Genomic DNA, 23,262 nt, shown 5'->3' with positions numbered 1-23,262 from the left:
TGGTGGCGGACAGTGAGGAGCCAGCCCTGCCTGCGTGGTGCTGAGCGCACAAGACTGATTGCATCAGGGGGACTGTTTCTGCCAAACTCCCCATTCCCCGGGGAAGCGGCAGGCAGGAGAGCCTGCATGTGCACTGCCCCCAGCTGCAACTTGCATGCAGTACTCAAGAGCAGGCCTGCTTGCCACAGCCTGGTGGCCAGGAGTGGATGCTTTGGAGGGTGCTGAGCTTGGCACCTACATGCTAGGACAGGGAACAGGAACACAGGCTGTACACGGGTAGCAGGGCCAAATTCCTGGGTCACAGCAGTGGGTGACAGCTGACTCATGTGCCAGCTTCCAGAGCCCCTACACGAGCTCACATGCACATGCCCGAGTGTCTCAGGGCCCTGCAGGGCCTGGGCGGGCACCATAGAAAACGTGCCATCCACACAGTCCCCGTGAGGCCTGTCCCATTAAGGGCAGTGAGCATGGGGGCAGAATCAGTGGAAAGTGGGCCAAGAGAGCAAAGAGCCTACAGAGGGTCTGGGTGGAGAGCGATCTGGTTTGTTAACTGCAGTGAGTAATGCCAGCCTCGCACTCAGAAGGGAGAGGAGGCAGGGGTCAGGCCCTGTGCCTTGAGGTGTCCCACAGAGGTGGCACCAGCTACTGGGCCCAGGTTGGCACAGCCCAACCTGCGGCTTGCGGACCCAAGTTCTAGTCCTGCCGTTGGCAGTGAGTGCTTATGGCAGTTCTTCTTTCCCACTGAGACCTCCGTTTCTTCCTGAGAAATGTAATGACAAGATGTTCCTTCACTGACTCCAAGGACATGAAAAATAGTTCTTTCCACTTTAGAGCCAAGCCCTGTGCTAAGCACTTTACATATTGCACTATTTTTATACCTCACAACAAATGTCCGTGAGATTGGTACAATCATCGCCTGCTTTGCAGAGATGTGGCAAGACCTACTAGTCAAAGATCTGTTTGACTTCAGCACCCCTGCCCTGTCTGTAGGACTTCTCTAGAGCTGGACAGGCCCAGAGTCAGCCCTATCCCCTTATAGACAGGGGACTAAGGCCCAGAGAGAAGAAGCTGCCTTCATGCAGTCGCCGAAGTCAGGAGCTGTCAGGATGACAATCCAGAACACCTGACTCCCACCACAGTGCTCCTTCCCTTATCCTCCTCTGCCCCCCTCTTTCCTGCAGTCAGGGCTACTTGCCTAGGCCCCAAGGTGCCCAATAGGCACCAAGAGAAAGGAGGACATGGTGCCAAGGCCCAGCAGGGGATGTGCCCAGAGCCCTGCTTCTCCAGCCAGGTTGGGGTTCTCTCCTGGCTCCCAGGGGCCTGGTCACCTAACCCACCTGGCTGGCAGATCTGTGGCTGTTTGGTCCAGTCAAGGGGAAAAGAGGGGAACTGTCTGGCATCTCCGGGCACCACTCCCCCCAGATCTATGACGAGGGAACAGAGCTGCCCCTGGTCTGCCCACCCTTTTACCCCTCCCCGCCACAGGTGAATCAAGTATCTGCCTGGGAATGCCATTCAGAGACCTGACACAGAGTCCAGCCAGGTGCCCTGGCTGCAGGGGAATGTAGGAGCCATAGGTGGTAGGAGGAAGGGGACTGGGCAACATGCTCCTCACTGGGCAGAGCAGAAGCCATGGCAAGCAGGTTGAGCCTCTCATCACATTGCCCTGAGCCCTGAGTTGCTCCTTATCCTGAGACCCTCCACCGTCCCAGGCCCCAGTCAGCTACCAGCACCCTGGTTAGGTAGGCTTGGGGTCTGCTGAGCCATGGACAGGGTCACAGGCTGAACTTGAGTGGGGCTCCTGGCCTGTTTGCTTGTTTCTGGGTTGGGCAGGAAACTGAGGCTGCTGAGCTCTAGGCTGGGTTGAAGATAAGATCAGGCCTCCTTCTCAGGGCAGCAGGAGCGGGCACCAGCCCCAAGCCCCCATCCCAGGTGGGCTCTACATGTTTAGGGCCCAGTGGGCCACAGAGGGGATGCCTTGGTGCCTAGAAACAAGTAGAAATAGGCCTTTTATGGTCCTGCACTTGTGGCCACCAAAGGCAGAGAAGTAGGGCTGGCTGAAGCTGGAAGTGGGACTGTTCAGACAGAGCCAACTCAGCACACACGAGAGGCCTCTGCTCAGCTGGTGTGACCCTGGGGCAGCAAGGGAGTCCTGGCTCCATACCACTCTGGAAGGGCCCAGTCTGCACGACTGGGACGAGGGTCCTGCAGAGCTGCAATATCTCAGGTAAGTGGCAGACCATAGATGAGCCAGCCCTGGGACTGCAGAGTTCCCCTCCAGAACAGGCGGAAACGCTGAGGGTGGCTGGAACCCAGAGGCCTCAGCTGGTTGTGGCCCCTGCGTAATCACAACCCAGGCATTGACATTCTGGAGACAGAGAAGGGTTCTGGTTGAGGGAAGCCAGAAAAAGGAAACAAGAGCAGGGTTGCGGGGAAGGGGCCCAGAACATGGAGGTCAGCTCCACTGTGCAGCCCCAGCCGGACCGTCACTCCTGGGCTCAGCCACACTCTGCAGTAGGCCTGCCGCTCTGCCACCAAGTCTTGAACCCCTCTCAGTGCACCGCACCCATCGCACCCCACCCCACCCCACCCCACCCGTCCCGCTCATCCGCATGCTGACGAGTCCTAACAGGCCTCCTTTGCCAGAGACAAAAATAACTATTTTCAAAATTCACAGCAGGGCTTTCGCCTACACACGCTGCATGGACTAGAAGCTGAAGGGAGATATGCAGAACGCAGTGTGCAGATAGAGGCCGCTACCCAGCCAGCGAGCCCTGAAACCCCCACGCCCTCCTCCCCACTGCCCAGCCCGTGTCCCCCAATACACACACGCCCAGTGGTGCCCAGAACACCTAGGGGGTGGGTTCTCAGTTCATTCACTGTACACAGGGACAGTGAGGTCCAGAGGGGGCCCGAGGCCACATAGAGGATCTGGGGCAGGACTGGGCCAGAACCCACATGTTCTGTCCCCTGGACCATACCCAGGACCAATGGTGAGCTCACACCTGGCCCAGGACACACATGCACACACCCACACCAGCTCACAACAGCACTGCAGCCCTCGCTTCTGTGTTCCTGCGTTTTAATCAAGTTCACGGGTTCCTCTACAACCATTACTGCGGCCGGTTCTCTACAGGCCTGTGAGGTAGGCAGAGCCAGGGCTACCATCCCCTTGTGCTGGTGTGGAATTCGAGGCCCAGGAAGGAGGACTGGGCCCAAGGTCAGAGCAGAACCCAGATGTTGTGATGGTTGGCGTGGGGCTCTTTGCACAGTTGCTTCCACTACTTTAGACCCTGCAGCAGCTAACAGCCAGGCCCAGTCCTCCCCTTCCCTTCCAGGAAGGGGAGCTCACCACCACCAGTCTGTCCCCAGGACTGGCCCAGGTCTTGTGAGGAGCCAGGAAGGTCCCAGGTCCCTGCATCTTCAACCTCAGTACTCAGGGCATGGCTTCAGACAGAGGTCAAGATCATCATGCCTCAGCTCAGGTCCGGGCCTGGAGCTGCCTCCGGGTGGCCCCTCACCCAGGAAGTACCACAAAGGTTCAGGGTTCAAGAGCAAGGCCTTAAGTGAGCTAGGCGGTGACAAAGTCGGTGGGAACTTCACTGTGGTTCCAGGCACCAGATCCACACCACAGAGCGACAAAGTCATTAGAGCTCATTCTCCAGATGAGGGAAATGAGGCTCAGAGAGCTCATGCAGGTCACCTAAGGCCATAGAGCAAGTCAACAGAGGCAGGACTGGGACCCCGGGCATCCCAGTCTTGTTTATTCTCCCCCAAGCCCCAAACCAAGCTACCCACCCTTCAACTGAGAGACTGTATGGCCCCCATTTCCCTGAAGAGGAGGACTTGACTGGAAGCCCCTCCTTGGTGAGGAACAGGGCCAGCTTGCATGGGAAAGTATCTCAGCCCCACCCATCAGATCCGATGGGACATCAGTCTGGTGTTGAGTTTACGGAAAAAGGATCTCAGCTTGCAAATCTTGCATTTTTTCTTGCGTCGCCCCCTGGACTGGCTTCGAGCCCTGCCTTCCTCCTCTTCTTCATCTTCTTCCTCATCACTGGCCCAAGGCCCCCATGCACCCCCATTAAAGTCAGGATGGGCCCGGGGATTCTCAGCTGGGTATCGCACAGGGATAGCTGTGCGGTTATAGTCCACCAAGCGGGCCAGCAGGGCTCGGACCACATCTGGCCGCTGGCCAGCGAGGTCCTCCCGTTCGTAGGGGTCAGCACTGATGTTGAACAGCCACACGGCCTGGCGGGCACTGGCCATCCTCTCCAGGTTCCACCAACTGCCAGGGAAGGCGGCCAGCGTCTGGGGTGGGATCCAGTCGCCATAGCCGGGGTCTCCTGTCAGCAGCTTCCACTCGCCCACGCGGATGGCGGCCTGCACGGCGGTATTCCAGATGCCGAAGCCACCCTCCAGGGAGCCGTGCCGGGCATGGTTGTAGAGTGGGTCAATGTTGTGCAGAATCTCCGTGCGCGGTGAGGCCCGGCCCTCACTGATGGCTGGCCACACGTCATAACCATCCAGCCCATCAGCTGCCGAGGCAGTGCCCCCTGCCAGAGCCACCAGGGTCGGGTACCAGTCAGTGATGTGCACCAGTGCCCGGCTTGTCCGTCGCTTTCTCTTGAGCAGGGGGCTATGGACAAAGCCCAGGCCCCGCACACCCCCTTCCCAGTAAGTGCCCTTGCGTCCTCGCAGTGGCCAGTTGCTGCCCCCCGAGAAGGTCTGGCCGCCGTTGTCACTGGAGAAGATGATGACACTGTTGTTGTAGAAACCATGGCGCTTGAGGGCCCAGGTGATGTTGCGCACGGCCTCATCCATGCAGGTCACCATGGCCGCGTACTTCCTCCGCGCCACATTGCCCATGGTGCGGTAGCGGTACAGGTACTCGCGCGGGGACTGCAGAGGCGTGTGGACCGCCTGGAAGGCCACATAGAGGAAGAGGGGCTGCCGGGGGCTGTGGCTGGCTAGGATGTGGCTGGCGCGCTGGGCGTAGAGGAGAGTGGAGTATTGGCCGCTGAGCCCCCAGGCCACATTCTCACCCTCGTGCAGGTCGAAGCCGCACACCCCTGGGCCATCACAGTTGTCGTAGGTGTAGTAGTCCACGTTGCCTGTGAGTGAGCCCAGGAAGGTGTCAAAGCCCCGGCGCGTGGGCAGGCACTCCTTCCGGTAGAAGCCCAGGTGCCACTTGCCCACCATATGGGTAGAGTAGCCCAGCTCCTGAAGCTTCTGGGGCAGTGTCACCTGGTCCAGGGGCAGGCAGTTGGGCTGCCGAGGGCGGATGATGGAGTGCTGAAGTCCTGTGTGGATCTGGTATCTGGCAGGAAGAGGGGAGGACACAGAAATCACTGGTGAGGCAGAAACCACTGTTCTGGCTCCCCAACCTCCAACACTCACTCCGAGGTGAGCTCAGGTCCCAGCTCTACCAGCAAGAAAAGTAAAGTAACTAGTGCTGTGCTGTGCTTAGTCACTCAGTCATGTCTGGCTCTTTGCAACCCCATGGACTGCAGCCTGCCAGGCTCCTCTGTCCATGGGGATTCTCCAGGCAAGAATACCGGAATGGGTTGCCATGCCCTCCTCCAGGGGATCTTCCCAGCCCAGGAATTGAACCCAGGTCTCTTGCATTGCAGGAGGATTCTTTATCAGATGAGCTACCAGGGAAGCCCAGTAGGTATTATCAAATGTGCCCAGCACTTCAAATGCATTAGCTCACTGAACCCTCAAAATCAACTGAAGCAGGTATTTTTCATCTTACAGATGAGGAGGTTGGAGCCCAGAGTGGTTAAGTCACTCAAGCACTATCACACAGCTAGGAAGTTGGGGAGTTAAGAGTTGAATCCAAGCTAATCATGACAACAACAATAACAAAGGCTGGTGCCAGGCACTTGTATGCTCAGTATTGCGGTGCTATGCCCTATATAGGAATTATCTCACTAAATCCTCACTTTAACCTGGGGGGTGCCTATTGTTATTATTATTCCCATCTCCCAAATAAGAAAACGGAGGCTCAGTAAATTAAATCATTTAACCAGCGAGTCACAAAATTAGTAATTAGAATTGGGATTTGTATCCCCAACAGTTTGACTCCAGATTGCAGGGTCCCTACATTCTAAGCCACTAACTAGTCATGGGGTCTAGAGCAAGTCCTCCTCTCCTAGATCAGTTCAGTTAAGTTGCTCAGTCGTGTCCAACTCTTTGAGACCCCATGAATTGCAGCACGCCAGGCCTCCCTGTCCATCACCAACACCCGGAGTGCACTCAGATTCACGTTCATTGAGTCAGTGATGCCATCCAGCCATCTCATCCTCTGTCGTCCCCTTCTTCTCCTGCCCCCAATCCCTCCCAGCATCAGAGTCTTTTCCAATGAGTCAACTCTTCACATGAGGTGGCCAAAGTACTGGAGTTACAGCTTTAGCATCAGTCCTTCCAAAGAAATCCCAGGGCTGATCTCCTTCAGAATGGACTGGTTGGATCTCCTTGCAGTCCAAGGGACTCTCAAGAGTCTTATCCAACACCACAGTTCAAAAGCATCAATTCTTCACAACTCAGCCCTCTTCACAGTCCAACTCTCACATCCATACAGGACCACAGGAAAAATCATAGCCTTGACTAGATGGACCTTAGTCGGCAAAGTAATGTCTCTGCTTTTGAATATGCTATCTAGGTTGGTCATAACTTTTCTTCCAAGGAGTAAGCGTCTTTTAATTTCATGGCTGCAGTCACCATCTGCAGTGATTCTGGAGCCCCAAAAAATAAAGTCTGCCACTGTTTCCACTGTTTCCCCATCTATTTCCCATGAAGTGATGGGACCAGATGCCATGATCTTCGTTTTCTGAATATTGAGCTTTAAGCCAACTTTTTCGCTCTCCTCTTTCACTTTCATCAAGAGGCTTTTTAGTTCCTCTTCACTTTCTGCCATAAGGGTGGTGTCATCTGCATATCTGAGGTTATTGATATTTCTCCTCTCCTATTCACTCTTAACGGAGAAGGCAATGGCACCCCACTCCAGTACTCTTGCCTGGAAAATCCCATGGAAGGAGGAGCCTGGTGGGCTGCAGTCCATGGGGTTGCTAAGAGTCGGACACGACTGAGCGACTTCACTTTCACTTTTCACTTTCATGCAATGGACAAGGAAATGGCAACCCACTCCAGTGTTCTTGCCTGGAAAATCCCAGGGACAGGGGAGCCTGGTGGGCTGCTGTCTGTGGGGTCACACAGAGTCGGACGCGACTGAAGCGACTTAGCAGCAGCAGCAGTCACTCTTAAAAGTCCAACCCAAATGTTACCATCACTATAAAGTTTCTCACTCAAAGAATGAGCCACTTTTGCTTCTGGGTTCTTATAGCATTAAGTACAAACCTTCACTGGTCCAACTTAGCCATAGGATTCTACTTGGCTGTACGTACATGTTCTTGGGCCCAATGATATTTAATGAGACTGCCCCTTACTCCTCTTTGTATTCCTAGTGCTCCAGAGATGTTTCAAGGACACTCAATTACTTATGAAATGAATGAATGAAGAATGACACTCAAAGCATTTTAGAACCAGAAGGGACTCAAATCATTTTCTAGTTTATTCACCTCAACTTAAAAAGAAATTAAGGTTCAGAGGAAGGGAAAGACTTTGTTTAAGTTCACTCAGTGGTCAGGAGCAGAGCCAGGACCTGAACATAAAGCCAATCAGAGTCCCCAAACACAGACCCTTTTCTGGTAAATTAGGCTGCCACTTCTTTCCCCCATGGAGGCCCCAGTTAGCTTATGTGAGGAGTGAGCTGGTTGGAATGGGACACATGTAAAAACCTTCCAGCTCACAGATGTTATGAGACCAGTTCTCAGGTGCCTGCCTGCAAGTTTATGTGGCCCTGAGATCCAGGTCACTCACACAGGCTAACACCCTGAGGTAGGAGCAAACGGTGAGCAGAACTCTTCATTCCCCACTTATTCATTTCTATCCCATTTCTTCTTCTGTGGTCAAGGCGCCCATGTTATCTGCTTAGAGTGTTGCCGTTAGTCAAGCTTACAAGCCCCAGCCTAAGTAAGAAGCCTGAAACTTCACAAATGTATTAGAACCCCACACCTTTTCCTCACTCCCAGGCATCCAAGTTAAGCCAGTCATGACCTAAATTCCTGATACCTTTAAGCTGGTCACTGGGGTGCATTTTTCTGTTTTGGTTTCCTTATCTTAAAGCTGTTTTGGTTGTCACCTATCATTAGCTACTACTGCCATTTTTAACAGTATAGGCTGCACACACTATTTCACTTACTTTGCCTAAGTAACCTACAGTGAAGACTGTTATTACTTCCATTCCACTGATGATAAAACTGAGGCTCCCAAGAGTGCAGGAACAGGCCCAAATTCAAGACGGCTGGCAAGCAGGAGCGCTGAGCTTTGAGCCCAGGTCTCTGTAACTCACACTCAAAATCTATCAGTGATGTGGCCTCTGCAGACCCTGGGTTAAGCTAATGAATGATTAGATTTGATACAAGAAGTACCCAAGGGTGGCAGTAGGCCTCTTTTTCGCAGAGGCTGGACACCATAGAACCCTGCTTGGTAAAACGTGGGTAGGCCAGCTAAGAGTCACTAGTCTGTCTGCAAGTGAGTAACATGGGAAACTGGCTCTCTCCAGCTTTACCAAACACGACTGGATGCACTAACAAACACTAATGAGAGTAGTCAGCATCAGTCAGATGGAGCCAGCTAGCTGCAGGGGGCGGAGGGCAGACACTGCCCGGCCATGCTCAGCTAACTCTGCAGATGGGGGGGGTGGGGAGGTGGCAGGGCTGGAACGCTGCCCTGCATGCTGCTCATTCCCCTGCTTAAACCAAAAGTCATCTCTCGGAGAGAAATGCTAACTTGTACACCACTCTTGGGAATGCAGATTCCTCCTCCCTCTTCTGGAAGCCGGCTAACATTGGGTCTTTACTGTCAGCCCTCACCCCCAACTCATACACTTGCGCCCCTTCCTCTTTCCGATTCTCTCTCTCAGTTCCTAGAGCTAAATGCTAAGTGCCAGGTTGAAGAAAGAAAAGGCAACTATTTGATTCCCAGCTCCAGGGCCCCTCTAAGCACCTGGCTTCTCAGACTTCTCTCCTACCCATCCCGAAGCTGGGCACAGGCACCGAGTTTGGCCCTCCCTGACTCTGTGACTCAGTTTCTCCCATCCAGGAAACAGGAAGACTATGGCTCTGGTTTCTGAGATCACGCTAGTGGCTTCTGGATGGAATTTGGGAGAAAGCACGCCTTGGACTCCATCCAAGGAGGATTAGCTTCAGCCTTGCCAAAGGATTTTCTCCTAAGTGGCCAGAGTTTGCCTTCCACACACCCACCTCCTGTTTCCCTGCTCTATTAATCCTGTAATCCTACCACCTTGCCTGTGGACAACTCCTTACAGAGAAAGCAGCACGTCTCCTTGGGGCTCCCAGCCAACTTGGGAGGATTTTGCAGATGAAAAAACAGAGGCTTTGAGAAATGAAGTAACTAGCCTAAGGCTACACAGGTCAGGCATCCTGTATGTGCCTTTCTCCTCCACCTATCCATTCCTTGGCTTCTTTCCAATGTCATCATTAAACAATTTGGAGGCCCTAATCCTTCCAGTAACATTGCGGCTGCCATTTATTGATAACGAAGTAGCCTATATGCAACTGGTTCCATCCTCACCACTCTTTTTCAAGATTAAAAACTGTTCTTCACCCCATTTTATGGACAAGAAAACTGAGGCTTAGAGAAGTTACACACCTTGCTCGGGCCTCAGGGTATGTAAATATTAACAGAAGCAATATTCAAACCTAGATGTCAGAGGCTTCCATGTCCCTCTAACAAAGAGATGATCAGATATCTCCTTCACATGGTATGGAGTCTGAATGTCCTAGAACATCAGAGGGGTTAGATCCCCAAAGATGATCCAACCCATTCAGTGTACAGGTAGGGAAACCGAGTCCCGGAAAGGGCAAAGGTCTTTACTAATGATCACACAGTCAACTGGAGACAGAATTGGCTGTGAGCCGGGGCTTCCCACCTCCCAATGGTGTTAATGTCAGTACAAAGTGAAACCTACAGCTGGGTTTATTTGGGGCTTGGACCGGCATCAGTGGCTTGGGTCATGCTTACCTGCCGGTGAGAAGTTGGCTCCGTGAAGGCGTGCAGATGGGCTGGATATAATAATTCTCCAACTTGACACCCTCGGCTGCCAGGCGGTCCAGAGTGGGGGTTTCGATATCTGAGCCATGGTAGCCCACGTCGTGGTAGCCCTGGTCGTCGGTGAGGATGAATATGATGTGGGGAGGCTGCGGTGGAGTAGCCGAGGGGTGCTCCACGCCAGCCTCCGCGGGCGCGTCGGCCACCAAGCTCGGCTTGGCCCAGTCCCAGGACAGGTAGCCGAAGCCGAGCAGGCTAACTAGAGAGAAGCCGGTGAGGGCGTGCATCGCCATGCCGGCCCGTGCGTCCCGGCGCGCAGCGCTCCCAGGGCCTCACCGCCTCGCGCGCCCAGGGCGCACGGCCCGCACGCCCGCCGGGCGACTGGCCCGGACGCTGCTAGAGCGCTCAGCGTCCCCGGGGGGCGACCCAGCGGTCGGTCCGGGACTGGCGGGACGGTGTGGCCAAACGTGCGCGGCCGCAGCGGGGCGCTCTGAGGAGGTCAGGCCCGCGACCAGCAGTCTCCCGCCGCCCCAGCGCCCGCCCTGCGCCGCTCGTGTCCCTCTCCCCTAGTTCAGCCAGGCCAGCCTGAGACACGGTGCGGCGGCTTCCAAAAAATGCTCTCGACCATCCTCTGACTCCCCTCTTCGTTCTAGCCCTTGATTTCTCCCTCCTCCTAATTTCTCTCGCCTCTGCTTTCCCTTTCTCCTCCTCCCGACCCTCCAGCCCCCGGCCCGGCCTCTCGCCCCGCCCGGAGTCGGGAGAACTGTCGGCTCCCCTTAGGGAGGTGGGCAGGACCCCAGAAGAGAAGAGGGGAGGGAGGCACGGGTTGGGCGGGTCTGTGGGGGACACCGCGGGAGAGAAAAGTTGTAACATCTGCCGGGCCGAGCCCCAGGTGGAGGGGCGGGGCGTCCAGCGGCGGCTCCGCCCCCGGGCGGGAAGCCCAGGCCTACTGGGCCCTCTGGCTCCAGCCTCCGCCCTAGCCCAGACTGGGGAAAGGAGGAAGGGGGGCTGCTTGGAATTCGATGGAATAGCTCTGGAATGGCCTGGTCAGACATTCCTTGATCATGGAGTCTTAGCTTATCCGAGCGCCAGCCCTGGAAGGGATGTGCATCATTTTCTATTCCAACCGGGTCAGTCCGCCACTGGAGACACTGAGGCCTGGACGTGGCCAGAAACTTGTCTAGATCACAAACAAATTGGTGGCTTCTTCCCCGGGGCTCACAGTGGCTGCCTGAAGTAGCAGTAGAGACAGCAGTGGAGAATAGGGAAGGCTTTGCCACTTACCAGGGTCTGGAAATCGGGAAACTAGGTGCTGGCCTTGCAGGCTTAGCTCTCTCCTCAACCTCTCCCCCTCCTCATTCTTCAGTTGACAGCTAGACTGGCAGCTCTAGTATCCAGAGGACAGAGCTGTTGTACACATCTCATTACCCCCAGGCTCCAGAAGCTCCATCAGTACGGGTATCGCTGGGATGAACAGATGAATGGGCCTCGAGGGTCACCCAGGCTAACACCCACTCAAAATCTCTGTACCAGAGAAGGCAAGCTTGAGGGACTCCTGGGCCAGGCAAGTATCACACATGAGTCAAGCAGAGAGGCTGCTGTGTTGCCAGAGGAAGGCAGCAGGCGCATGGGGCAAAGGACCTCAGCCTTGAGTCCAGCTGACCTTCGTTATGCAAAAATGTGGACCAGTGTTTGCAGATCTTCTGATTTTCCAAGAACACCCAAATCTTGATTGTTATGAGAAATATTCCGATTGTTAAGAGCTAGTAATTCATTTAAAGCCAAATCAAAGCACTGTACAGGCCAAATCAAACCTATCAGGAGGGACTGCCCTGGTGGTCCAGTGTTTGGGAGCCTGCATGCCAATGCAGAGGACATGGGTTCAATCCCTTGCCTGGGAACTAAGATGCCACACGCTGTAGGAAAATTAAGCCCTTGTGCCACAACTAATGAGCCCGTGCGCTAGAGCCCACAAGCTGCGAGAAGAGAAGCCTCCACAATGAGAAGCCCAGGCACCACAAATAAGAATAGTACCCTCTCGCTACAACTAGAGAAAACCTGGGAATAGCAGCAAATAGAGTCAGAAATAATTAATTAGTTATTTAAATAAGAAAAAGAGAAGATTTGCATACCGCTGTCTAAAGCTACTTCCAGCTCTTCAAGGACTGGCTCCCATCAATTAAAAAAAAAAAAAAGTACAGGGAATATTTTAGGCCATTGGGTGCCTGTTTGCAGCTTCCGCTCTGCATCATTGTTTTCCAGATTTTAACGAGGCTGTATTTTTTAATGGGAGAACTGAATTAAACAAAACTAGTTAGTGTTTTTTTTTTTCCTTGTTTTTACTACCGGACCTTCAGTCTTTAATATGCTGATCTCCAAAAGCTGTTTTTCCCAATTTTATGTAACCAAGGACCCTCTTTTAAACAGAGCTCCTCTAAGAGCCAGTGTTTTAGGAACTTTGACATACAAAGACTGCCCAGGTGGGTCTTCTCTCCCAGCATCTTTCCCCTGCCAATATTCTGCTGTGATCCCTTCTCTTTTCTTTAAAACGACTGTGTGTGGGGAAAGAAACCAGACCTCCAAAATAGCAGCCCAAAGTGAATCTGCATTTCGAAATGAGGGCTGCGTGGGGCTGGCCACTCCTGTTTGCTCAAAGCCCCATATTTAGGATGACCAGATTTATCAGAAGGGAAAACTGAGCCTGTTGTTCTGGCAGAAGAAATGTTGAGGACAGACAGGAAAAATACAGCGTCCTGAGGGGAATGCTGCTAAAATGGTGCTTCCGGAGGCTTCAGCCTGAGGCTGTCCAGGATGTCAAAGTGGGACAGGTCACAGGAGGTCAGATGGACTTGGGTTTTGCATTTTTTGCATTGTCTGTCCCAGACCTGGGTTCTTGGTTCCTGAACTGACCAAGTTCCTCCTGAGAAATGACACAAGGAAAAACAGCAAGGGGGATGGGGTGGGGATGCAACCTTGAAGATACAGATCCAAGGAGGCCAGCTCACAGGCTGCAGATCTCTGTGGGGTTGCCACAGGGACAAGACAAGCAGAATTTCTGAGAGTTCAAGACCATGGACTCTGATATCATGCTGCTTGAGTTCAAATCCTGTCACTTATTTGGGGTTAGGCCTTGGGCAAATTACTTGGCCTCCCTCAGCCTCAATTTCTTCATCTGTAAAATGGGATGATAATATAAACACAATAAAACACTGTGCTTAGTAAATGCCTAGCTCGCAGTAAGCACTCGATGAGTGTCAGTGGTTCTGATGATTGTTCTCTGTGTTTCTGAGAGAAAAGATTGAGTCCTTGGGTGCAAGTTACTGGAAAACAGATTTCAGGCCAATTTAAGGGATTACTTTTGTAGGAAATCTGGCAGCTTGCTTAATAAAAGGATGGCAGTGATGGGTGAATCACCATGTGAAGAGGAGTGGGTGGACTCTTGTTCCCCAATATTCACATTTCTTTTAAGAGTCCCTTAGTAATCACTGGAACCCACAGTGGCTTCAGAGGGTTCCATCCTTGCCTCTGATATTCTAGACAAATAAACCCTGACCCTCAAACTCTTCCTTTAATGCCATTATACAACTGGGTCAGGGTGCAACATTGAAACTAGACATTTCTAAAGGCTCAGGGATGACAAGGGGGGAGCTTAATACACAGAGTAATGTGAATCCAGGTCATGTCGCTTTCAGAAGGTGGCTCACTCTTCTCTTTGTGTTCTCTACCATGCGCCTACCTGCCCTCTTCCCTAGGACAATGTCCATCAGCGCTACCCCCATCCAGGTAGACTCTCAAGAACTCCAAGATGTCTCAAGTTCAGACCCAAGAAGTAAGGCTCAGAGAAACAGAAGTTCCCTCTCCAGCTAAACCAGCCTTTGCAGTTTCTAGTTGAGAAGATGATTGACAGCAGAAATATTCACAGAGGAATCTGCTCCCCCATTCCTATAGGAGCACACCTACCCCATCAACCCCAAAGGACAGCTATGTGAAAACCCTACCAGAAGCCTAACACCCGCACAAGAAATGCAGGTCAGATGTGGCAGGCGTGTAGCGGCGTTACTTGTGTTGGAGATTTCCATTGATAAAATCAGACTTCAAAAAGCTCTGAGCTCCTCATTATTGGAACCATGCAACGGGGGTGGGGGAAGGTGCCCCTCTGTCCAGGAGGTAATAGGAAAGATTCCTGAACTAAAATGGGGACCAAAACTGAAGGACTTTAGAAGTTCTTTCCAATTTGAAATTGTTATACTTCTAACTCTTTGTCTCCAGAAAATTTAGGATGTCAAGATATAAGGGTGAAAAACAGGTCAGTCTCTTTTTGTGGCTTTGTCTTTCATTGCTGTGCGTGGTATATGTGTGTGTGCATTTGTGTAGGGGTGTGTGTATGTGTGTAGGTGTGTGTGTGTATTACTGTAGGGGGGATGTGTGCATGTGTGTAGGTGTGTATGTTATGTTTAGCCATCTTTGAACTAAAATTACCTTAGTATAGATATTATTTCCTTCTGATTTAATTGACCTTGACAAAGATCTTATGCACAGATTATGCATGCTGTCATCCTCTGCAACTCAGTTTGTCTATGCTGACCAAATCAAGGATCTAAAAGAAAACATAGAAGGCCTCTGGATAGACAAAAATGTCACAGAGTTCAATCCTTTAACTTGGAGCAGAGCTCCTCAGGCCTTCCCCACTCCAAGCCTGCTGACTCTTACTTCACACACAGTTCTTACAAGGCTAATGATTTCATTTGTCAGCCCAAGTATATTGGGAGCAGCTCGGAGGGAATACATAGTGGCAAGAGGCACCTGCCTGTTTCATAGTAATACAGTTTCATAGTGAAAACATTAAGGAGAAATAAAGGAATACACATAAAATCAGCCTGATAAATTCCACAAGCCTGAGAGTTTGGAGCCATCTGATGCAGAAACAAAGAGCCATATCCACCCAAACAGAATCAAGGGCATCACCAAATCACAACTGAGCACAGAAGTAATGATGGGTTGTCCTCCAGAGTGTCAATCCTGTTCAGGATCCTCTTTTTAAGAAAGCTAGGGAAGGCATCAACTATTTTTTCCCATCCAGAATGGTTAGTATGACAGATTCATGGTGTAAGCTCAGCTTCAGCTTGTAGAGGATCCTCCCAGAAGTTGCAGGCTCAGGAGGCACTGCCTTCTGTAGTAGTTCCATGGTGATGAGGGTGCTGCACAGCTGTGATGCTGGAGGTCAGGCTCAGCAACCAGGGGCCAGTATAGCTCATCCGCCTCCTGCCTCCTCCTCGCAACTCTCAGATGCCAGGATTATGATCCCTGCACGTCGAGGCCCCATAAGCCTCTGCAGCTTGAGAGGGTGCGTGGCACTCGTCCAAGAAGCCGGTGGGAGCACGGAATTCCACTCCACGGGCTGTTTCTGATAGTTTGCATTGTTCAGTGACCACTGGTTTTTGCTTTAACCCCTATGCTGTCAACTAGTGCATCATTAACTATAATTCATTAGTGTTAATGGTAAGGTCAGAGCTGTCTAAGAAAGCCAAGCTGGCTACCATAGGAAAATGTATTTCCAGGGCCCCAGTGAAGTGTGTGTAAGGAATTCAGGTAAAGACTAGCCTGCCCACGTGAGCCAGTCTCCCTGGTGGGCAGGCTGAGGGGCAGCTGAGGCCCGGTTCTTGCTGGATATTACTGTACTGGGGCAAAATGGTTCTGGGAGGAAAAGTGCTTTCCTCCTTCATGCTAGGGCACCCCTTTTAGCATTTCCGGGGGAGATACATTCCCCCACCTCCTGCTTCCAGGACCTCCTGGTGGTCTAGCTGAGTGCCCCTTGCCTGTCAAGATCCTGTGTTAGACATCTGAGCCTGGAGTGTCAAGAGCCCATGCACCCAAAGCCCCTTGCTTTTAACCCTTCACAGGGCCCCAGCCTGGGGCATTTCAATGGCTCCTTTCTCTGGCGCTCAATGAAACATTCTTCCGAGCAGACTATTGAAAGCAGAGCTCTGGGTACACAATGGGCGCTCTGTGCTCACAGTCGCTGCCCAATCTGTTTGCCCAGCCCGACTGTGGCCTTGCCTCTCCGCACACTCCCCACCCTCCACCCACCCGACCCCGGCCCCACCTCGAAGCCAGCTCAAAGGGAGGCCATATGAAAGGACTTGTTCTCCGCCTTCTCAGAAGTTCCCGCCGTGGCATCTGCCAGCCTGGGGAGAAGTTAGTCTAATGGGTCCCAGGTCTGCCTCCAGCCCATCCGTCCATCTATCTATCTGGGGTTCCTCTCACTTTGATGTCCAGAGGCTTCTGTCTTCACTTCAGCTGAAGTTTCTCTTTCTCTCACATACACACACAGATATGCACACGTGCACACACATATGCACACACCAGATGGGACTTTCCAAGAAAGAGGCAAAGTCTCAGACAATCAGATAGAGAGTGGGGGCCACTGAAACCCAGTCAGATTGGGGGGTTCCTGAAACAGAGGATGCCAGGCTGCCCACCAGCACTGCCGCCCCCTCCTCCCAGCCCAGGGCTCCACGTTCCTTGCAAGTTCAGGAAAGGCAAGAGCATTCGGGTTAAAGGTAAGATGCTAGAGCCAGATTGCCTGTGTTCTAGCCCAGCCCTTCCATTTGCTAGCTGTGTGACTTAGTCATCTGAGTTAACCTCTCAGCACCCCAGTTTTCTTATGTGTAAAATGGAAATAATAATAGTACCCACCTCATAAGGCTATTGTCAGGATTATAACAGACAAGGCAAGTGAAACTCAGCACAGTGCCTGGTGCATAATAAGCTCTCAAGAATGGATGGCTATTGTTATTATTGTTACTATACTTAGATTCTATTGTCATTATATTTAGAGTCTATTCCTACAAGTGTACAGCCTCAGGGATAAAAATCCACATTCCCTCTAAGTCAAGTCATTCCTCTCCTCCAAAACATTCAATGGCTATCCACTGACTGCAGTAAAAAAAAAAAAAAAAAAAAAAGAATCCAGCCCCTTGGTCCAGCACTTAGGGGGAGAACTTTGATTTCCTCCTACATCATAGTCACTGGATACATGGAAGGTAAATGAGTACCATCACCATATTTCAGTTGTCATCATCTATTGTACTACTTGAAGAAACTGGCTTTTAGCCCAAATTTATAAGGAGACTCTGCCTAGGGGGGAAAAAACCCTAAATGATTACCAGCTTGAAGTTCAGAAGTTAGAATAATAATATCTTGTGTTTATTAAACATCTGCTATGTGCCTGGTACCATGCATGACACTTTACATCCATTATCTCATGCAGTCCTAAGTGAAGTGAAGTGAAGTCGCTCAGTCGTGTCCGACTCTTTGCAATCCCATGGACTATAGCCTACCAGATTCCTCCATCCATGGGAGTTTCCAGGCAAGAATACTGGAGTGGGCTGCCATTTCCTTCTCCAGGAGATCTTCCCATGCAGTCCTATGATGTAGGTAAAATTATTACCATCATCTTACAGATGGAGAAACTTGAGAAGTAAAGAAAGAGTGGCTCAGACAGTAAAGAATTCTCCTGCAATGCAGGAGACCTGGGTTCTAGCCCTGGGTTGGGAAGATCCCTTGGAGGAGGGCATGGCAACCCACTCCGGTATTCTTGCCTGGAGAATCCCATGGATGGAAGAGCCTGGTGGGCTACCATCCATGGTGTCACAAAGAGCAGGACATGACTGAGTGACTAAGCACAGCACAGCACAAGTCTTTTTCTCAGGGTCACACAGCTGGGAAGTGTCAGGATTTGAAGCTAGGTCTAAAATCTAATGACTGCTGTCCATTTTCCCTCCCTTTAAAGACACCAGGTCCATCTGTAGTGTCTTCACTACCATTTTCCCCTTTGCACTTGAGTGGTCAAACGCCAACTCTCCCAGTGTACTGGAATGCTCTGGTGGTCCCAAGGGCTCTGGGAGGTCTGAATGGGCCTGGGAATGCCACAGATACATACTTTAGGAGGCTCCCTCACACCAGCATCCTAGGTGGGTCTGGCTCCTGAAGGTTTTCACCCCTCAGGGCTTGAGGGGGAAGGGAACCCCCTGGCAAGCCTGCTCTCAAGCCTGTTCCCTGCCCTCAAGCCCCCGTCTTTGAGGCCCCACTGCCAGCTCCAGTAGCTTCAGGATGTCCCAAAGCCCTTCAAGGCACAGGCTTCCCCTGGCTGTCTATCTTCTCAGACCCAGATGTCACCTGTCAGCTCTGCTTCTCTGTGAACCAAGAGTCATCCTCTCAGGGCAGCAATCTTGCTGGGCTTTTTCTTTTCGGGGACAGCACAGCACAGCCCCCGCTGCCTCCTGGCCTTGGCTAGACAGCTCTAAGGCAGGAATGAGCACTAAGGACAGGGACAAGGCTTGCCTCTGTTCCCATGGCAACTGCTGCGCTCTACTTAGTCAATCACTTTTTGAAGCTCCTGCTGGTGTGAAGTTGTTTTGCAAAGAAATGCTTAACTCTTATCCAGGAACTCTGCTTTGGGTCTTCAGATCCTTCCAGGTCCCTTATAAAGTTGATTTTCTCTTTCCTCCCTTTGTTGGAGTCCTTTCATCTTTAAAGCTCAGCTTCAAATCCCACCTCTTCTAAGAGACCTTTCCAGATCCCCACACCTCTCCCTTCCCCATGTGGAGTCAATCTCTTGCTCCCCACACTCCCCTGGGGCGTGTTTATGGCTTTATTAGATCACAGCCTGCCTGTTTCACAGTTATTTATGTGTCTCCTTCTGAGCCCCTGGTGAGTGATCAGCCCATAGTAGGTGCTAAACAAACATTTGTTTGAATTTATTTGAATTTCCCTTTCAGGGTTTTTTAAAAATTACTATTATTAACAGTACAGGCCATTACTAATAATCCCTTATGCTTGTAAAATTATTTACAGTTTATATATAGCTTCATGCTTGAGGGCACTGCTTTAAACCCCAGCCCCACCCTTGCTAGCTAGCTGTGTGACAGCATACAAGCCTTGGAACAGCTCTCAACCATCAGTAAAATGGATTGTTGTAAATATTAAAGTAAACGTGTAAAAGGTTTACTTAGCACAGGGCCTAGTGATACCTCAATAAATGTTAGCTATTATTATTTTTGTGGTCTCATTTGGACCCCACAAAAGCACTAGGAAGGACACACAAAAAGACTGAGGCTCAGAGAGGGAAAGAGTTGCCCAAATGTTCAGCCATCAGTCGAGTTCTGTGGTGGGCACCTGCTGCCTGCCTTGGAGCCATTTTCCCCTCTCCTGGAGCCAGAACCCAGATTTTCCTTTGCACAAATGCTTCTCAAAAAAAAAAAAAAAAAAAATTTAGATTTCCTTGGTGGTCCAGTGATTAAGAATCTTTCTTCCAGTGCAGGGGACTCAGGTTCAATCTCTGATCAAGGAACTAAGATTCCACATGCCATGGGACAACTAAGCCCGTACTTAGTTGCCATAACTACAGAGCCCATGGGCTCTAAAGCCCTGGGGCCACAACTGGAAAGAAGCCTGTGCACCACAATGAAGATCCCACGTGCGGCAACTAAGACCCAATACAGCATCTCTTCCCAATCTGCAAAAATTTTTAAGTTAAAAAAAAAGAACTACTCTTCCCCGCTGGTGGGTAAACTCCAGGGGCAGGCTTGGATAATCAGAGCATCAGATGTCCCCCTGCCACAGGGATGGACAAGGGATCCAAGTTTGTCCAGAGAGACTTGATTCTTAGATTTTCATTTGAATTTTTGATAAGATAGTCTCTTTTCTACTGGACTGTAAGCCTGGACCTGCCTGGGGCTAACCCTAACAGAGAGGAAAGCAAAGCGCAGAGGCGGAGGCAGACAGATCCATACTAACAGCATCTGAGCATCTGAATCCTGAAGCCAGAACCACCCTTGCGCCTGAGTGATGTGAACCCATACGGTCTTCCTGGTGCCAGTTTGTGTTGATGTCTGTCACTTGAATCTGAACAAGTACCAGCTACTGCTCCTCCACACAGAAGTCAAGAATCTCTTCATCCCATTCATTCACTAACACTTATTGACCTCCAACTGTGTACCCTTCACTCAGTTGGCCTGAGGCTACAGGGGTGGACAGGACAAATGACCTGGCCTTCTGGGAGTAAATAGTCTACTGCCTTCCCACTTCACATATGACTGAGGCTCAGAGAGGGGGATGCCCCAAAGTATGTGCTGTTCACGGTGATTTAGGGGATCAGGGTCCTGGGTGAAGCTGGGCAGGGGCTGAGGCAGGCAGCTGGGACCAGTTACCAGCAGGACTGGTTTAGGAAGTCATGACTTTCTGCTCATCCTGGGTCAAAGCAGGAAGGTTCTGAGCCGGACCTCAAGTTGAATGTAGAGGCTGAAGTTCTAGTCCCCTGTGTTCAGAGATCCAGGCAGGGGACAGTTTCCTGGGAGTAGTGTGGCTCTGAGGTCTGAGTTGGGGGGATTTGACTCCCACGCTCTTGGTTTAATGGATAACCTCTCCTTTTGAGCTGGAACTCTGATTGTTAAAGGGGCTCCAGCATCAAGATTATCTTGGTAGGATAAATCTGGGAGAAGGCTTCTTCTCCCAGGAGTTTTCACCACACTTTTCAAAGGGAAGGGCCCCGCTTTCCAGCTGAAGCTGAGGCTAGTTTTTCTACTTTATTTGATGACTCACGCCTGGGAAAACCCAGTGTCTCCAGGGCTGGGCCCCTCGGGGAGGTTTCGATGTCTAGATGCTTAATTTGTACTCAGTTTGTTTTATCTGTCTCTGGCTCATCTGTGTCTGACACGGGGTCTGGCACACAGTAGGTGAATAAGTTTTTCTCAAATGAATGTTTGTGGGGTTTTTTTAAGACTGAGAGAGTGCCTGTTCTGAGGCAGATGTATCATAAAACTAGTACGGCATAAGCTTCAGGATCTCTTGCTGGCATGAGCCCTTCCCTAATCCCCAGGAGGGGCCCTGGCTGTGTGTTCACATGGTCATGTGCTTCCGTGAAATTTGCACAAGTCATTTTAACTGCAATGGTTTGAGATCACTGACTCCACTTTGACCTCCTTCCTCGCTGTCATATTTTCCTTGTGTCAGGATGGCCATGGCATTTCGGGTCTGGTTAAAGGGACGGTGAATTGGGGAAATATTTAGTCTGCATGTATAGGTTCCATGTACAGGTAAGTCAGCTGTGTATTGAAATATCTTTGGGACCCTCTTTCTGTCCATGGAGGCCATTCACCTGTCCAGATGTACAGGCTCAGACCTCACACAGTGATGTGAACGTGTCTCCCTGTATCTGGCCACGAAAGTATGTCTTAGAGAAGAGAAACAGTTTGAAATCTAAAGGGCCAGAAACTAGGCTATGGAAAATTCTTCCAATTACCAGGCCTGCCTGGCCAATTGTAAGCAGAGGATTTAGTGCTCAGAGATACTTAGACACAATGGAAATTATTTCTTGTCAGGAATATTCTTTGGCATACACTTCATACAATTAGAAATGTACCATAAACTTTTATTTCCTTTTAAAAAAAATTTTATTGGAGCATAGTTGTTTTACAAGGTTGTGTGAGTTTCCACTGTACAGCAAAGTGAATTAGCGATAGGTATACATATTTCCTCTTTTTTTGGATTTCTTTCCCATTTAGGTCACCACGGAACACTGAGCAGAGTTCCCTGTGCTAATACAGCAGGTTCTCATATGAAGAATAGTATGGATGTTCCTCAAAAAACAAAAACTAGAACTGCCATATGACCCAGCAATCCCACTCCTGGGCATACACCCAACTGCTGCTGCTACTAAGTTGCTTCAGTCGTGTCCGAATCTATGTGACCCCATAGATGGCAGCCCACCAGGCTCCCCCGTCCCTGGGATTCTCCAGGCAAGAACACTGGAGTGGGTTGCCATTTCCTTCTCCGATGCATGAAAGTGAAAAGTAAAAGTGAAGTCGCTCAGTCGTGTCTGACTAGTAGCGACTCCATGGACTGCGACCCACCAGGCTCCTCGGTCCATGGGATTTTCCAGGCAAGAGCACTGGAGTGGGGTGCAATTGCCTTCTCCAGGGCATACACCCAGAGAAAACCATAATTCCAAAAGACATGCACCTCAGTGTTTATTGCAGCCTTATTTACAATAGCAAGGATATGAAAGCAACCTAAAAGTCCCTGAACAGAGGAACGGATGAGGAAGATGTGGCGCATATACACAATGGAATTTTACTCGGCCATGAATAAAAAGGAACGAAATTGTGCCATTTACTGAGATGTGGATGGGCCTTTTATTTCCTTTTGATGATTATCCTGTTGTCAATGAGTTGAATGGTGTCCCCCCAAAAGGATATGGTGAAGCCCTAACCCTCAGTACCTCAGAATGTCACCTGATTTGGAAAAGGGGTCTTTATAGCAGTTCTCAAGTTAAAATTAGGTCAGTAGGATGGGACCTACCCCAGTATGACCAGTGTTCTTATACAAAGGGGAAGCTGGAAACAGAGATACAAACAAAGGGAAGACCCCATGTAAAGATGAAGGCAGAGATTGGAGTGAAGCATCTGCAAGACAGTGAACACAGAAGATTGTCAGCAGAGCGCCAGGAGCCAAGAGAGAGACCTGGGCAGATTCTCCTTCGTGGCCCTCAGCAGGATCAACCCTGATGACACCTTGATTCAGACTTCTGGCCTCCAGAAATGGGAGGCAATAACACACTTCTGGCATTTAAGCCACCCAGTTTGTGGCGCTCTGTTATGGCAGCCCATGTGTCACATGAACTAAGACACACATGGAATAGGATTGGACAGAAGACCTGTGTCTCTAGGCCACCAACCTGGAGCAGTACCACAATCAGTGAGTACATCCTGTGTGAAGTCCTGTGTTTTAGGCATTCCAACTATCAGAAATTAAAAAGTGCGGGGGACTTCCCTGGTGATCCAGTGGTTAAGAATCCACCTTCCACTGCAGGAGATGCAGGTTTGATCCCTGGTGGAGAATTAAGATCCCACAGGCCAAGGGACAACTAAGCCCATGTGCCACAATTACCAAGCCAGAATTACAGAGCCACTCTTTCTTGGTTCAAGTCAAAAAGTCTTGGAGACTTCGTGGCTATGTTATGAATGGGAATGTAAAACAGCGCAGCAACTGTGGAAAACAAAGAGCAATGAAAGATCCCACGTGATGAAACCAGGACCCAACACAGCCAAATAAGTAAATATTTAA

General features: G+C 50.8%; 1 protein-coding gene across 1 annotated transcript; it reads right to left on the bottom strand.

Annotated features, from left to right (window-relative positions):
* Positions 1 to 3,065: 3,065 nt before the first annotated feature.
* On the bottom strand, positions 3,066 to 10,992 carry ARSI (arylsulfatase family member I). The gene is made up of 2 exons (XM_040239598.1): positions 10,111 to 10,992; positions 3,066 to 5,320 (listed from the first exon to the last, which is right to left on the bottom strand). Exons 1-2 carry the CDS (start codon positions 10,428 to 10,430, stop codon positions 3,916 to 3,918), a joined length of 1,725 nt encoding a protein of 574 aa, XP_040095532.1. The 5' UTR covers positions 10,431 to 10,992; the 3' UTR covers positions 3,066 to 3,915.
* Positions 10,993 to 23,262: the final 12,270 nt, after the last annotated feature.

The sequence above is a fragment of the Oryx dammah genome, unplaced genomic scaffold (assembly GCF_014754425.2).
Source record: "Oryx dammah isolate SB20612 unplaced genomic scaffold, SCBI_Odam_1.1 HiC_scaffold_5, whole genome shotgun sequence".
Taxonomy (NCBI): Eukaryota; Metazoa; Chordata; class Mammalia; order Artiodactyla; family Bovidae; genus Oryx; species Oryx dammah.
The sequence above is the reverse complement of the archived record's forward strand: the minus strand, read 5'-3'. Positions and strand labels throughout refer to the sequence as shown.